This window comes from Salmo trutta, chromosome 4 (genome assembly GCF_901001165.1).
Source record: "Salmo trutta chromosome 4, fSalTru1.1, whole genome shotgun sequence".
Taxonomy (NCBI): domain Eukaryota; kingdom Metazoa; phylum Chordata; class Actinopteri; order Salmoniformes; family Salmonidae; genus Salmo; species Salmo trutta.
The window spans coordinates 51,734,350-51,749,577 of record NC_042960.1 but is presented as its reverse complement, the minus strand read 5'-3'; the positions used below and the strand labels follow the sequence as shown (position 1 = coordinate 51,749,577).

General features: G+C 45.7%; 2 protein-coding genes across 3 annotated transcripts; one reads left to right on the top strand and one right to left on the bottom strand.

Moving 5' to 3' along the window:
* Positions 1 to 3,023: 3,023 nt before the first annotated feature.
* LOC115192564 (UDP-N-acetylglucosamine transporter-like) lies at positions 3,024 to 4,588 on the top strand. Of its 2 annotated transcripts, none has more exons than XM_029751209.1 (4): positions 3,024 to 3,222; positions 3,779 to 3,897; positions 4,254 to 4,387; positions 4,489 to 4,588. In XM_029751209.1, the coding sequence occupies exons 1-4, from the start codon at positions 3,087 to 3,089 to the stop codon at positions 4,577 to 4,579; spliced, it is 480 nt and encodes a 159-aa protein (XP_029607069.1). In that variant the 5' UTR covers positions 3,024 to 3,086; the 3' UTR covers positions 4,580 to 4,588. The 2 variants fall into 2 exon arrangements, with proteins under 2 accessions (XP_029607069.1, XP_029607071.1); XM_029751211.1 differs by having other exon boundaries at positions 3,133 to 3,251.
* Positions 4,589 to 7,555: 2,967 nt separating this feature from the next.
* On the bottom strand, positions 7,556 to 11,309 carry LOC115192561 (protein FAM78B). The gene is made up of 2 exons (XM_029751205.1): positions 10,154 to 11,309; positions 7,556 to 9,045 (listed from the first exon to the last, which is right to left on the bottom strand). The coding sequence occupies exons 1-2, from the start codon at positions 10,414 to 10,416 to the stop codon at positions 8,523 to 8,525; spliced, it is 786 nt and encodes a 261-aa protein (XP_029607065.1). The 5' UTR covers positions 10,417 to 11,309; the 3' UTR covers positions 7,556 to 8,522.
* Between the last annotated feature and the right edge of the window lie 3,919 nt (positions 11,310 to 15,228).

The window sequence follows — 15,228 nt, the reverse complement described above, 5'->3', positions numbered from 1 at the left end:
GAGAAACCAAGGCTGTTGAGTCTGCCGATGAGGATGTTGGGATTGACAGAGTCGAAAGCCTTGGCCAGGTCAATGAATACGGCTGCACAGTATTGTTTCTTATCAATGGCGGTTAAGATATCATTTAGGACCTTGAGCGTGGCTAAGGTGCACCCATGACCAGCTCTGAAACCAGATTGCATAGCGGAGAAGGTGCGGTGGGATTCAAATTGGTCGGTAATCTGTTTGTTGACTTGGCTTTCGAAGACTTTAGAGAGGCAGGGTAGGATAGATATAGGTCTGTAGCAGTTTGGGTCAAGAGTGTCCCCCAATCTTTGGGAATCCCAATCTTTGGGAATCTCAGACGACACGAGAGGTTGAACAGGCTAGTAATAGGGGTTGCAACAATTTCAGCAGATACTTTTAGAAAGAAAGGGTCCAGATTGTCTAGCCCGGCTGATTTGTAGGGGTCTAGATTTTGCAGCTCTTTCAGAACATCAGCTGACTGGATTTGGGAGAAGGAGAAATGGGGAAGGCTTGGGCGAGTTGCTGTGGGGGGTGCAGTGCTGTTGACCGGGGTAGGGGTAGCCAGGTGGAAAGCATGGCCAGCCGTAGAAAAATGCTTATTGAAATTCTCAATTATAGTGGATTTATCAGTGGTGACAGTGTTCCCTAGTATCAGTGCAGTGGGCAGCTGGGAGGAGGTGCTCTTATTCTCCATGGACTTTACAGTGTCCCAGAACTTTTTTGAGTTTGTGTTGCAGGAAGCAAATTTCTGCTTGAAAAAGCTAGCCTATGCTTTTCTAACTGCCTGTGTATATTGGTTTCTAACTTCCCTGAAAAATTGCATATCACGGGGGCTGTTCGATGCTAATGCCGAACGCCACAGGATATTTTTGTGTTGGTTAAGGGCAGTCATGTCTGGAGAGAACCAAGGGCTATATCTGTTCCTGGTTCTAAATTTCTTGAATGGGGCATGCTTATTTAAGATGGTGAGGAAGGCATTTAAAAAAAAATAACCAGGCATCCTCTATTATGACCAATAAGCATACTATATACTCACGTCACAAATAGTACGATTAGTATGAGTATTCGAACACACGTATATAAAATTATACGAAATGTTTTGAATTTAGCTAGCTGTCTTTGCATCTTTAGAATAGTTACCGTAATAACACAGACAACTATTATGGACAAAAACGTCGGTATGAAGGGGCAATGGTAGAATACCGTTGTTGTGAGCCAGCCTGGGTCAATGGACGAGAGGACTTGAACCAAAGACAATAAAATATGGTTTAGAAACTCTGCTTGAAATGTGTGGCTAACAGAACGCTGAGTTAATTAGCTACTCAAGGCAGCTAAGCTAACGTTTGCTATCTTGCACTACAACTCACACTTCAAAAGTTCAACTTTTGTATAACCTAGCTAGCTTTCTTCCAGTGCCACCGGGTAGGTCTGCAATCCATGCGTTATCAAACTGGGTGAGAATGATGAGTCAGTGGCGCGATCGTAACGTTAGCTTGCCTGCTTCCTTGTTGATGAATGTGAGAAGACGCCTGCACAAACTAGCTAGTCAACTTTATAGGAAGGTGTCACTTGATTTGACTGTAATTAAACTGAATAAACAAAAGTTGAAGTATTAATTTAGTCATTGTTGACTTTCTGTCATTATGCATGTAGTCTGACTTTTGTCTGTAAAATCATTGAAAAGGGGATTCTACAATCATGGGAATGTCCAAACGGACCTTACCACACTACAATTAAAAGTCAGTTAATCTTTGATGGACTAGGAAACTGTCATATATGGTATTTGCTGGTTCCCCTGGTCTTGTGGACAAAGAGAGCATTGTGTTGCTGTTTTTGAGCCAGCAGGAGGCCAGCATGTTTGTCTGGCCACAGTGTCAGTGTAAGCAAATTTTTCTTCACACCACTGAAGCTTGTCTCCAGTGCCTGACCACAGGAGCAAGAGTTGCAGCCATTTGGCCCATTGGTCCTTCCTTTGAATGTTTCAAGACTGCCCCCTCACCTTGCAGTGCCTAACTCTTATCTCCTCTCCCTGCAGACCAGAGTGGCTCTGCTGTCCTCAACATGGTGTCGTCCAGGCTGAAGTCCCTGTCTCTGTGGGTGCTGGTGTTCCAGACCACCTAACTGGTGCTGACCATGCGCTACTCCAGCACGCTACAGGGGGACGGCCCCTGCTACCTGGCCTCCTCTGCTGTGGTGGTGGCTGAGCTCATGAAGATCATCACCTGTGTGCTGCTCATATTCAAGGAGCACAGTGAGTGTCCTCAAAGAAAATACAACTGTTCAAAAATATACATGTGCAAGTATACATTTAGGCAAGCTGACCCTCCATTTGTCTCCATCTCAAGTTTCAAGTTGTATTAGTCATATATGTACATGATACACATGGCATACACTGTCCAATGTAATGCTTTCTTCTCTCACTCTCTCCTGTCTGGTTGTGTTTTTCAGGCTACAATGTTCGGGCTCTGAACAGTATTCTGAGGCAAGAGATCACTCACAAGCCTATAGAGACCCTGAAGCTGGCCATTGCTTTTGGGATCTACACCCTACAGAACAACCTGCTCTATGTGGCTCTGTCCAACCTGGACGCTGCCACCTACCAGGTAAGACAACCTGTTATGGAGTGTGTGCACAGGAGGTTGGTGGCAACTTTAATTTGGGAGGACAGGCACATAGTAATGACTGGAGCGGAATTAGTGAAATGGTTTCCATCTGTTTGATGCCATTCCATTTGCTCCGTTCCAGCCATTATTATGAGCCGTCCTCCTCTCAGCAGTCTCCACTGAGTGTGTGTGTGTGTCTGTTTTGTAATTGTGTGAAGATCCTCACCACAGCCCTGTTCTCAGTGTGCATGCTGGGCCGGAGGCTGGGTGTGTACCAGTGGCTCTCCCTGCTCATCCTCATGGCTGGGGTCGCACTTGTGCAGGTAAACTCTACTCTAACTCCTTTACAATCCACTTTTTTGAAACCTGCATTTACCCACTTCAGTGACTAAATTGTTTTAGTGCAAGTGTGTGTGTTTTTGTGTGTCCGATGTCTAGTGGCCCTCTGAATCCCTCGGGGACACTGAGAAGGAGCAGATGTCCCAAGGGTCCCAGTTTGTGGGCGTGGTGGCGGTGCTGGTGGCCTGCTGCTCCAGTGGCTTCGCTGGGGTTTATTTTGAGAGGATCCTCAAAGAGACCAAACAGAGCGTCTGGGTCCGCAACATCCAACTGGGTCAGCAAGCATGAAAGGTTTCTACTATAGTAGGTTTTTCTTGCTATAAGGGCACTTTTTCATTCCAGAATTGCCCCATTATTGTTAAAGATATGTTATTTATGACAGAGCTTCAGTATCTCTACCGGGTCCTTAAAGGAGGTTTTACAGTGTTTTTTTCCTTTTCACTGCACAGAAACACTGTGTTTGCCTCTCAGCTCCTTTTCTGCCAAATGAGTCTTCCTGCTGAGTTTATTTTTACCTCTGAACGTGTGAAGTGTGTGTTAATTCTCCTGTGATTCATTTCCTGGTGTGAACTTGTGCTAGTTTCCTGTATCGAGTGTATGTACAGAGAAGAGACTTGATTCATCCTCATAAAGAATGGTTGAGTGTAGTGTTTTTAGCATGAATGTATTCATGTCTATGCATGTAGACATGATTTGTCTTTGCTTTCCAGTCAAGCACCACAGGTTATTGTTTTTTGATTAACGCGGGCGGGTTATGCTAAATCTACCTTCCTATCATTCCTACATCAGTTCAAACTGTCATATCATCTGACCTGTGTGTCTGGCTGTAGGAATGTTTGGCCTGGTGTTTGGTCTGATGGGGATGTTTGTGTACAATGGGGAGAGAGTCCGGGAATCTGGGATGTTCAAGGGATACAACACAATCACCTGGACAGTGGTGGCTCTGCAGGTACATCTCACTATTGTCTTTTCACTTCACCTATCAGCTTTAGGTCAAATTTAGCCAAATGTAATACTAATTCGCAAGCTACCAATGTGGAGAAATAATGTTACGTTTTTTATAAGTATATGGTTTCAGAGGTGAGAGTGTTACCCACTTAACCAGACTCCAGTCAAAGAGTGTTCCGTTTTAAGTGAAAAAGCTTGCTCTGTTAATATTGCAGAATGAATATTGCCGTGCCTCTTTACTAAGGGAATATTGCTTGATCTGATTCCAAATGTATAAGCCTAGCAGTATTATAGTGTCCCTTTTGCCCAAACTACCCCACTCTGCTCATACTCCATGTCTGGTGTGTGTTTCTCTAGGCACTAGGAGGGCTGGTTATAGCAGCTGTCATCAAGTATGCAGACAACATCCTGAAGGGCTTTGCCACGTCACTCTCCATCATCCTGTCAACCCTCATATCCTACTTCTGGCTACAGGACTTCGACCCCACAAGGTACACACATTCTAGCCAGGTTATTTCAATTTCCTATTTTAATGTCCCGTGGCTCTGACATGTGTAATGCTGTGTTTTTAATTTATTTGTGTCCTCTCCAGTGTGTTCTTCCTTGGTGCAGTACTGGTCATCGTGGCCACCTTCCTGTATGGCTACGAGGACAAGCCCTCCCCCAACCCCAGCCGTGCCTAGGGGACATCACCGAGGACCAAAGGGGGTGTCAGGGAAGAGAAGAAAACAGTGGAGCGGAAGAGAGAAAAGAGGAGGAGCAAAGGACACTAACCTAGAGGCATTGTTGGCATGGGCCTCAGACACTGTGGCTGTGTTTTCACAGGCAGCCCAATTCTGATATTTTTTCCACTAATTGGTCTTTTGACCAATCACATCAGATCTTTTTAAGAGCTGATCTGATTGGTCAAAAGACCAATTAGTGAAAAAAATATCAGAATTGGGCTGCCTGTGAAAACGTAGCTATATGTAAACGCCGGTATGATGCCTGTGTTATCGCAGCCCAATAAGTTCCTCCACTAAAAAAGTGTGATCAGGAAGTTGCCACCACAGAGAAATAGACCCATGAGTCATGACCAAGCTCAGCAGTGTACTGGACACACCTGCCAGGCAGGTTATTTTACTGGGTCAAAACTGGTTGGGTAGGGTCCCCTGTCTTTATATTATGGTCATCTTAATAATGAAGATGATGGATAAAACAAAGACACAGGCAGGGAAGTTTTCTGACTTGTGCATTTCCCTGAAGGCCATAATGTTCACTCATGACTTGTGACAATAGTCCGGATGTGTTGGACTCTACAGACATACTGATGAACTATGTTACTGCTTCACTGCTGTAGACCTCTGTACTTTTCCACACATTGGCGTAACGTGATTTGTGTGTTATTTGGGGAAGTGGGGAAGGTTGACTTTATTACTGTATTTACCAATCATTAGGAACATGAAGTCCATAAAGGAAATGTTTCCTACGTCAAAGACGAGTGTGTCATTCTATATCACGACTCTGTTGTTGTAACATTGTGTGTCATATAATGCTCCCTTGTAGAAGTTTTACAAGTGCTCTGAGCCATGATATGAACACACACAGTCAAACTGATGCACTCCCTATTGTTTCTGCCACTAATACATTTTCTGAATGAGTGCATATTGTGCATGAGACCCCCTGTAACACATACACCCATGAACTGTCAATGTGCAACTGAGGGGGGAAATTATTACGTTTGCAGAGGGATTTAAATAGGTTCTATAAAAAAGACATTTTACTTGAATAATTTTATTGAATTAAAAACACTGCTTGCATGCAAAAGCTCCCACCCATCCATTCTGAAACCCTGTAAAGTACCACCCCACATTGTCCCACTACATCCTCCAGTCCGAGTCATTCTGGTCTCAGGCACGTCTGTTACTGTGAGTGACTGGCTCTCAATGGACGTTTGTCACCATACAGTGGCCACCATACACGGTATGTGATATGACCTCCAATCTAAACAAATGGTTTGTAATATCCCACTCGTCCCTCTTCTATGATAATGACTTGGGTGTAGTCACAAAGGGGATGTGTGCATAAGTGTGTGTCTGCATGTGTGTTTAGTCACAGAGGGGATGTGTGTGTCAGTGTAAAGGCTAGTATGGTTTGCACCTCAGTAATGAGCAGCATGATGAGTTCATATTGGTTGCATTCCCCTGTTCAGACGTTGCATGCATCAACCAATGGTTGCATGCCACGTCATTGACTGTGTCATCGACTGACAGATTGCTATAACGTAGGGTGCGTCCCTCTGCCCTGGCGTTGCTGTCGCCTGCCAGAACTTACGCCTAGATAGGTATTTTACGTATCAGCTAACCATATCATATGTTATGGCAATCTGTCAGTCGATGACACAGTTGATGATGTGGCATGCAACCATTGGCTGATGCATGCAACGTCTGAACAGGGGAACGCAACCATAATGCTGTGGTTAGCTGAAACTTAAAATATTCACACGTAAGATCTGGCATGCGTCAGCAAAACCTGGGCAGAGGAACACGCCCATTACATTCTCAGTCTCCTCTTCATCTACTACCTGGCCTGGCCCACTCAGTCTGCTCTTCATCTACTACCTGGCCTGGCCCACTCAGTCTCCTCTTCATCTACTACCTGGCCTGGCCCACTCAGTCTGCTCTTCATCTACTACCTGGCCTGGCCCACTCAGTCTGCTCTTCATCTACTACCTGGCCTGGCCCACTCAGTCTGCTCTTCATCTACTACCTGGCCTGGCCCACTCAGTCTGCTCTTCATCTACTACCTGGCCTGGCCCACTCAGTCTGCTCTTCATCTACTACCTGGCCTGGCCCACTCAGTCTGCTCTTCATCTACTACCTGGCCTGGCCCACTCAGTCTGCTCTTCATCTACTACCTGGCCTGGCCCACTCAGTCTCCTCTTCTTCTACTACCTGGCCTGGCCCATTCAGTCTGCGCTTCATCTACTACCTGGCCTGGCCCACTCAGTCTGCTCTTCATCTACTACCTGGCCTGGCCCACTCAGTCTGCTCTTCATCTACTACCTGGCCTGGCCCACTCAGTCTGCTCTTCATCTACTACCTGGCCTGGCCCACTCAGTCTCCTCTTCTTCTACTACCTGGCCTGGCCCATTCAGTCTGCTCTTCATCTACTACCTGGCCTGGCCCACTCAGTCTGCTCTTCATCTACTACCTGGCCTGGCTCACTCAGTCTCCTTTCTGCATCTGAAAAGTTGATTTCCAAAACGCTATATCCACCAATTTTTTACATTTGTATTTTTTCACCTGAAATCATTTTTTCACCTTCAAGTGTGTATAAAATATTACTTTTCTCATATTTTTTATTCATAGATTTTAGATATGTATGAAAATGTTTTTTGGGGGGAAAACGCTATATATCCATTGTTTAGCTCGAATGGAATGTTTCTATCCTGTATATTTGACTGTGATATGTGGTTGTCTCACCTAGCTATCTTAAGATGAATGCACTTACTGTAAGTAGCTCTGGATAAGAGCATCTACTAAATTACTAAAATGTCAAATGTAAATGTTTTACATATAGATCTCATATTACTGTGTTTAATTCTTTTTGTAAAGTAAAATATATAAAGATATCACAAATGTATCATTTGTACATTTCTTTATTAAAAATGTAGCTATTTGTTACATTTCATTCTATAAAACCTAGCGTAACTACTTATTTCTCAGAGAGTGAGGTGGATATATAGCATTTTGCACAACAAAAATATAATTTGTCTCTGAAATGAAACCATCAAGTGATAGATTTAAACAAATGCATGTCTGTCATTGAACATGCCATGATTAGATAGTGAAAAAACATCAATCTCTTTCATTATTTCTTTAAACAATAAAAGCTCATTTAGCAACATTTCTGAAAATGAATATATAGCGTTTTGTAATGAAACTCATCTACTACCTGGCCTGGCCTACACTGCTGTTCTCATTGGGGCTGCTGTAGATGACTTTAGAGACCCTGTCTTTCCCCTCTCCCAGTAACACATCCCTCCCTTTCTGTTACTCTACTGAGCATGAAGGCTGACTTTAAATATACCACAATCTTTGTTCTTACATATAAAATACATTATACACTTCAATCTCACCTGTATTATACCCATAAAGCCACATACATGTACTCTTGTGCCTCTCACACCTTGGGCTAGTCTCACATGGCAACGCATTCTCCACATACTGCATTACCTTTAACCAGAGCCAAAGAGTAATAGGGTGCCATTTGAGACACAGCCCTCTACATCACTGTCATAGACCCAGAGCAATCTGTGATTAAAGATGGCTGCTCTGTCATCTCGGTGAGGCAGCATGGTGTGCAATAGGTTACAGGCTGCTCCCCTGGAGTGTAGCCTACTCTGAAGCCTGCTGGGCCTGGCACACCCACAAGTCCTCCCTGCTTCTCCAGGCCAAATTACTTTATTAAGGCAGAGGTCCATCTGTGGGTCTGTCCTGTATTTATACCCGATCCAGGCAATGGTCTTCTCCCTCTCTACTCAAAGGCAGTGGTGGAGATTTAAGGCAGCTGTCCATATTGATCTCATCATGGCTGGATGTCCGGACCCATAGTTCCACCTCCCCTCCCTCTCTCCTTCCTTCTCTACTTAGGAGGGATGACCACCAGAGGCGGGCCCTTCCTGGGCCTCCACATCAGCACCTGGGCATCGTTGGCATTGGGCCTCCCCAGGGCATTGGGGGGGATAGGCTCCATGCGGGTTAGGACGCGGGGCTGGTCCTGGTGTGTCCGGCCCATCAGGGTGGCTCTGGAGCCCAGGGGCATGGCGGGGTCCACCAGGATGTCCACCCGCATGCGCCACTTGACCGTCTGCAGCAGGATCTTCTCCCGCGTGGCCGTGTTGAGGGCCACCAGCCAGGTGGTGAAGCTCTGGTCCCTCTTGATGCGGGTGAGCAGGGGAAGGTTGCTGTCGCTGATGGGCACTGCCCAGGTCACACTGGGGTAGAAGTTATCGTTCATGCTGACGGTAAAGCGAGAGGGCTTGGAGGTGGGCCCCGCCAGGGTGACCGTCTCGGTGGTGTTGCCGTACCAGGGGTAGCTCACCCCATCTGAGTCACTGATGGCCCTCACAAGACCCTCACACAGCTCTGGTAGCTCCCAGCTAGACCTGCAGGAGGACAAAGGGTCAGATTACAGTTTAACAGATGGTGGGTTGGAGCCTTAGGGACACTGTAGGGTCACAAGAAGTTTCAAAAGGTTTTAGGTGTTTCACACAAACACACTTGGGAATTAGACATTCTCGAAGAGAACAGAGGAAGACAAACAAATACATACTGTATGTGTGATAAATGGAATCAGCATGTCCATCTCTTTTCTACCTCAGGGCTCCATACTGTATGTGTTCAGTGCGTTAGTAGTAGATTCATATCTCATTGTTTGTTGGCTAATGAGGGGGTGTCAGCTGGTGTGACCTGATGCCACTGTCTCCCCCTCAGAATAACTCCATCTGTCTGTACACTGTGTTTTTCTGCGTCCCCCAGACACCCTACCTCCAGCCAGGGTTAAACATCCCCTCACATATTTTTCCTCCAGTGAAAAATACCCCCAGGCAGTGCTGGAGGCGGAGGTATGTGTTGCTCGTCAGTGGGTGTGTGATTGTGTCTCCGGTAGAGGAGGGAGCGTGGGAGTGTCAGTGCATCTCTCTCTCCCTCCATTGTTTCTGTGAACACAATGTGTCTAGAAGCAGTTGTTTAGCCCCTCAGTTGTTTCTATTTTGATGCTGAAATCACAGGAACAGAATCAATTGGTGGGCGTTTGAATGAAAGACGGTGACAGCATAGTTACCCTGCTGTGTGCACAAATGCTCTGCAACACATGCACCCACACAGCCATACATCAACTGTTGCATTTCATTCACGTCATTTTTGATGCCTCACAGAACTGATTTAGAGATTTGTGGCATTTAAGATGTCTCTCTCTCTCTCTCTCTCACACACACACACACACACACACACACACACACACACACACACACACACACACACACACACACACACACACACACACACACACACACACACACACACACACACACACACTGGAACAGTGACTAAGGTCTGTTCCTTTGCTTTGGCACCTGCCCAGAGCACCAGAGAGGTGACAGTTTAGGACATATCATCAGGCGGAGGGTGGAGCATCAGTCCCCTGTGACAAAGGACAGTCAGCAGCTAGCCTCCTGATGGGGGAATACAAAACAGGAGGAGAACTCAACTTACATGCCGATGTCGTTGTAGGTGTTGTAGAATTCCATCTGGGTGCATGCCTGGATCCAACCCACCACCCAAGTCTCATTACGGGGAATAGGGGGCATCACTATCCGCGCAGAGGCCTTGAAATAGGGCGTCTTGTAGCGCAACACTATAGGCGAGTTCTCCTCAATGATTGTTGGGCAGTGGTCGATAGTGGCGGAAACGTCGTAGACCACTATGTTTTCGCGTTTGATGCGCGACTTACAGGTGATGCTCTGTATGCAGCCCATGATGAGGTTAGGGTTCTAGTCAGGGGGACTTGACGGGAGGATAACACTGTGGACTTGGGATAAATGTGTCATCAATCTCTGTCACGTCCCATCGACTTCCAGACGCTATAGTTAAAATGGCACATTAGTCAATGCATTTTATGCATAAAAAAATGCAATAAGTTCCATCCACATTTACGCACGAAGACAAAACAGATAGGTGGCCTGATCTTGGGATAGGGGAACAGATGAAATAACAGCAGTTGGTGATATGGGATCCTCTCTATGTCTCGTATCGCAGGTGTAGCCTGTCGGTGTCTGTGTGGCACTGCCCTCTCTTGCAGTCCGGGCTTCCGTGGGCTCCAGCCCCTCAAAATGATTGTTACCCGCGGCCTTTGTATTCAAATCCACACGTCCGCTTGCAGGTCTGTGCCGCTTGATCCTCTTCTTTCTTCCCCGGGCTGTCATGTCACAAGCCGGAGGAGAGCGGCGGACTCAGAGGCGTCGTGTCGATGTCCCCGTCGGGTGGTGGTCGTGATGCTTGTTGATGCGGCGCTGGCGGCTCACAAGGTGCACTTGATCGGAGCGATGACATTGACAATCTACACCACCCGGCATTCCTCACTATGACAGTAAAACGATGGATAAAAACAAGGCCAAAGCGGAGAATTCCCGCATTTTTCATTGAACGCTTGCTTCCTCTCTGCAGAATTGGCTGAACAACAGCCTCTCGCCTCGATAAATCAGCGGGTGAAAAACAATTGTTTAAGAAAAGATCAATTATATAGCCTACCACAGTTCTATCCAATCAGACAATCAATGTATCAAATTGTCGCCGCATGGCTTGATGAACTCAGACACATTAAGGATTCATTAGGGATTCTGTCTTTTCTCCGAAAGCAATGCGTCCTCTGGCGCTGTTCAGCTTCCCTGGTGCTGATGATGATGAGTGAACCAATGAAAAGCAGAGGGAGACTGAGCGCGTGGTAGTGCCCGGGTCCATTATTTGGCAGTAACAGTCTGTACATTTCCTCCATAGCTTGAATAGCTTATGCCTGACCAATTGATGGTTTAATTTTTAATGAGCGACATACTCACACCAATTATGCAATGGCAGGCTATTGTCTACTCTATAGCAATTATTTGAAGGCAGCACAATCAATACGATTAGGCTATAATTGTATGATTATATCATATAATTTTAGGGCAAATTTAAATCGATTTTTGCAGGAGAGCATGATATTCTTAAAAAATAAATAGCAATTTTCTGATTGAAGGCCAGAAGTTAAACCCTTCATGAAAAGCCTACTAATCTTTGTTTGACATGATGATGAACCACAGTCGAGTTCTTTACATAAATAAAGGTAGGCGTGGCATTCTGAGCAGACAAGGCGGTCCAATTTCAGTTAACTAGGACAAATGGGAGGTTCTACACTTGTAGCAACATTTGACATGGCATTTCAGTTTATGGGACTGGCCCTGCCAGTGAATCTGATGTAGACGGTAATAACAAAGCACCTCCCATTACTGGCACCCTGGGACTTTAATGTCATCCTTCAGTGATCCCTTTGCCAACACGCTTGCGCTTGTTGATTTTGTTCACACACACAAGACATGATCAGGACATGCAGATTGAAATATCAAAACGAACTCTGAAATAACTATATTAGTTTGGGGACTGGTCGAAAATCTTTAAACATTTATGGCAATTTAGCTAGCTTGCTGTTGCTAGTTAATTTGTCCTGGGATATAAACATTGGTTTGGTATTTTCCCTGAAATGCACAAGGTCCTCTACTCCGACAATTAATCCACAGATAAAAGGGTAAACTGAGTTTGTTTCTAGTCATCTCTCCTCCTTCAGGCTTCTTCTTCTTATCTGGACTTTATATGGCGGTTGGCAACCAACTTTAAGGTGCATTACCACCACCAACTGGACTGTAGAGTGGACCTCAGTTCATCTTTCAATCACCCAAGTGGGTATATGCTCCTAAAGAACGAGGAGATGAGAGAGGCGGGACTTGCAGCGTGTCAACCATCACAAATAGAACCAAGTTATGTTTTAGCGCCTGGCTACACAGACGCTCGTTGACGTGCACGATTGAATAACATGTACATTTATTTTGCAATGCTCGCACATGCGATGCAAGCAGTGTGTTCAGCATAGAGTTGGTAAAAGATTACTCCTGCCTTCACGTACTTTTAGAAAATCATTTGACTGTGATCAGTGGTGGAAAAAGTACCCAATTGTCATACTTGAGTAAAAGTATAGATACCTTAATATAAAGTTACTCAAGTAAAAGTGAAAGTCACCCAGAAAAATACTACTTGAGTAAAAGTAAAAAAGTATTTGGCTCTAAATATACCTAAGTATCAAAAGTAAATGTAATTGCTAAAATATGCCTAAATCAAAAACAAATACAATACAACAGGTGTAGGAAAACCTTACAATGAAATGCTTACTTAAAAGGCCTTAACCAACAATGCAGTTTTAAGAAAAATAACATATAATTAAAGAACAGCGGTAAAATAACAGTAGTGAGGCTATATATAGGGGGTACCGGTATAGAGTCAATGTGCGGGGGCACTGGTTAGTCAAGGTAATTGAGGTAATATATACATGTAGGTAGAGTTGAAGTATCTCTGCATAGATAATAAACAGAGAGGGTAAAAAAGGGGGGGGGGCAATGCAAATAGTCTGGGAAGCCATTTGATTAGCTCTTCAGGAGTCTTATGGCTTGGTGGCAGAAGCTGTTAAGAAGCCTTTTGGACCTAGACTTGGCGCTCCGGTACCGCTTGCCATGCGATAACAGAGAGAACAGTCTATGACTAGGGTGGCTGGAGTCTTTGACAATTTTTAGGGTCTGCCTCTGACACCGCCTGGTATAGAGGTCCTGTATGGCAGGAAGCTTGGCCACAGTGATATACTGGGCCGTTCGCACTACCCTCTGTAAGGGCCTTGCGGTCGGAGGCCGAGCAGTTGCCATACCATGCATTGACGCAACCAATCAGGATGCTCTCGATGGTGCAGCTGTAGAACCTTTTGAGGATCTGAGGACCCATGCCAAATCTTTTCAGTCTCCTGAAGGGGAAGAGATTTTGTCGTGCCCGCTTCACGACTGTCAAGGTGTGCTTGGACCATGTTAGTTTGTAGTTGATGTGGACACCAATGGACTTGAAGCTCTCAACCTGCTCCACTACAGCCCCGTCAATGAGAATGGGGGCGTGCTCGGTCCTCTTTTTCCTGTAGTCCACAATCATCCCCTTTGTCTTGATCACGTTGAGGGAGATGTTGTTATCCTGGCATCACACGGCTAGGACTCTGACCTTCTCCCTATAGGCTGTCTCATTGTCGGGGCTCAAGCCTACCACTGTTGTGTCGTCTGCAAACTTAACGATGGTGTTGGAGTCATGACTGGCCATGCAGTCATGAGTGAACAGGGAGTAAATGAGGGGGCTGAGCACGCACCCCTGAGGAGCCACCGTGTTGAGGATCAGCGTGGCCACTCTCTGTTGTTATCTATGCATAGTCACTTTAATTAACTCTACATACATGTACATACTACCTCAACTAACCGGTGCCCCCGCACATTGACTCTGTACCGGCACACCCCTGTATATATTGTTATTTTTTACTGCTGCTCTTTAATTATTTGTTACTTTTATCTATTATTCTTATCCGCATTTTTTGAAACTGCACTGTTGGTTAGGGGCTCGTAGGTAAGCATTTCACTGTAAGGTCTACACCTGTTGTACTCGGCGCGTGTGACTAATACAATTTGATTTAATTTGATTTACAAATGATGCATTTGTGTTTAGTGAATCTGCCAAATCAGAGGCAGTAGCGATGACCACGTGTTATCTTGATAAGTGCGTGAATTGGACCATTTTCCTATTGTCACGTCCTGACCATAGTAAGTTGTTATTTTCTAGGGTAGAGTAGATCAGGGCGTGACAGTGGGTGTTTGTCCGTTTTTGTATTTCTATGTTTAGTTTCTAGTTTTGTATTTCTAGGTTGGTTTTTGTTTGGCATGACCTACAATTAGAGGCAGCCGGTTGTCGTTGTCTCTAATTGGAGGCCATATTTAAGTTGATGTTTGTCCCACTTGGTTTTTGTGGGTGATTATATTTTGAGTAGTGTGTTTTCTTCTCTGCGTCACGGTTTGTTGTTTTTGTGTTTTCAAGTAGTTAAGTGTATTGCATTCAGTTTCATGTTTAATAAATATGTGGAACGAAACCGACACTGCATTTTGGTCCAATCATTTTGACAGCCGTGACAGAATCACCCACCAACAAAGGACCAAGCAGCGTGGAATGGAGCAGCGGAAAAAAATGGACTTGGCAGGAGATATTAGACGGGAAAGGACCCTGGAGGCAGGCTGGGGAGTATCGCCGTCCGAAGGAGGAGATCGAGGCAGCGAGAGCGGAGCGGCGATACTATGAGGCGCTATATCCACCCAGAGGCAAGTGCGAGAGGCAGCCCCCCCAAAAAATTGTGCGGGGGGGGCACACGGGGAGTTGGGCAGAGTCAGGGTGGAGTCCTGAGCCAACTTCCCGTGCTTACTGTGGGGAGCAAGTGACGGGGCAGGCACCGTGTTGTGCGGTGATGCGCACTGTGTCATCAGGGCGCATTCACAGGCCGGTGCGATCTGTGCCCGCACCCTGCAGTTGTCAAGCTGAGTTGAGCATCCAGCCAGGGCGGGTTGTGCAAGCCATACGCTCCAGACCTCCAGTGCGCATCCACGGTCCAGTACGTCCTGTGCCTGCTCCTTGCACTCTCCTTTCAGTGCGCATCCATAACTCGGTACAGCCAGTGCCTGCTGTGAGCACTCGGC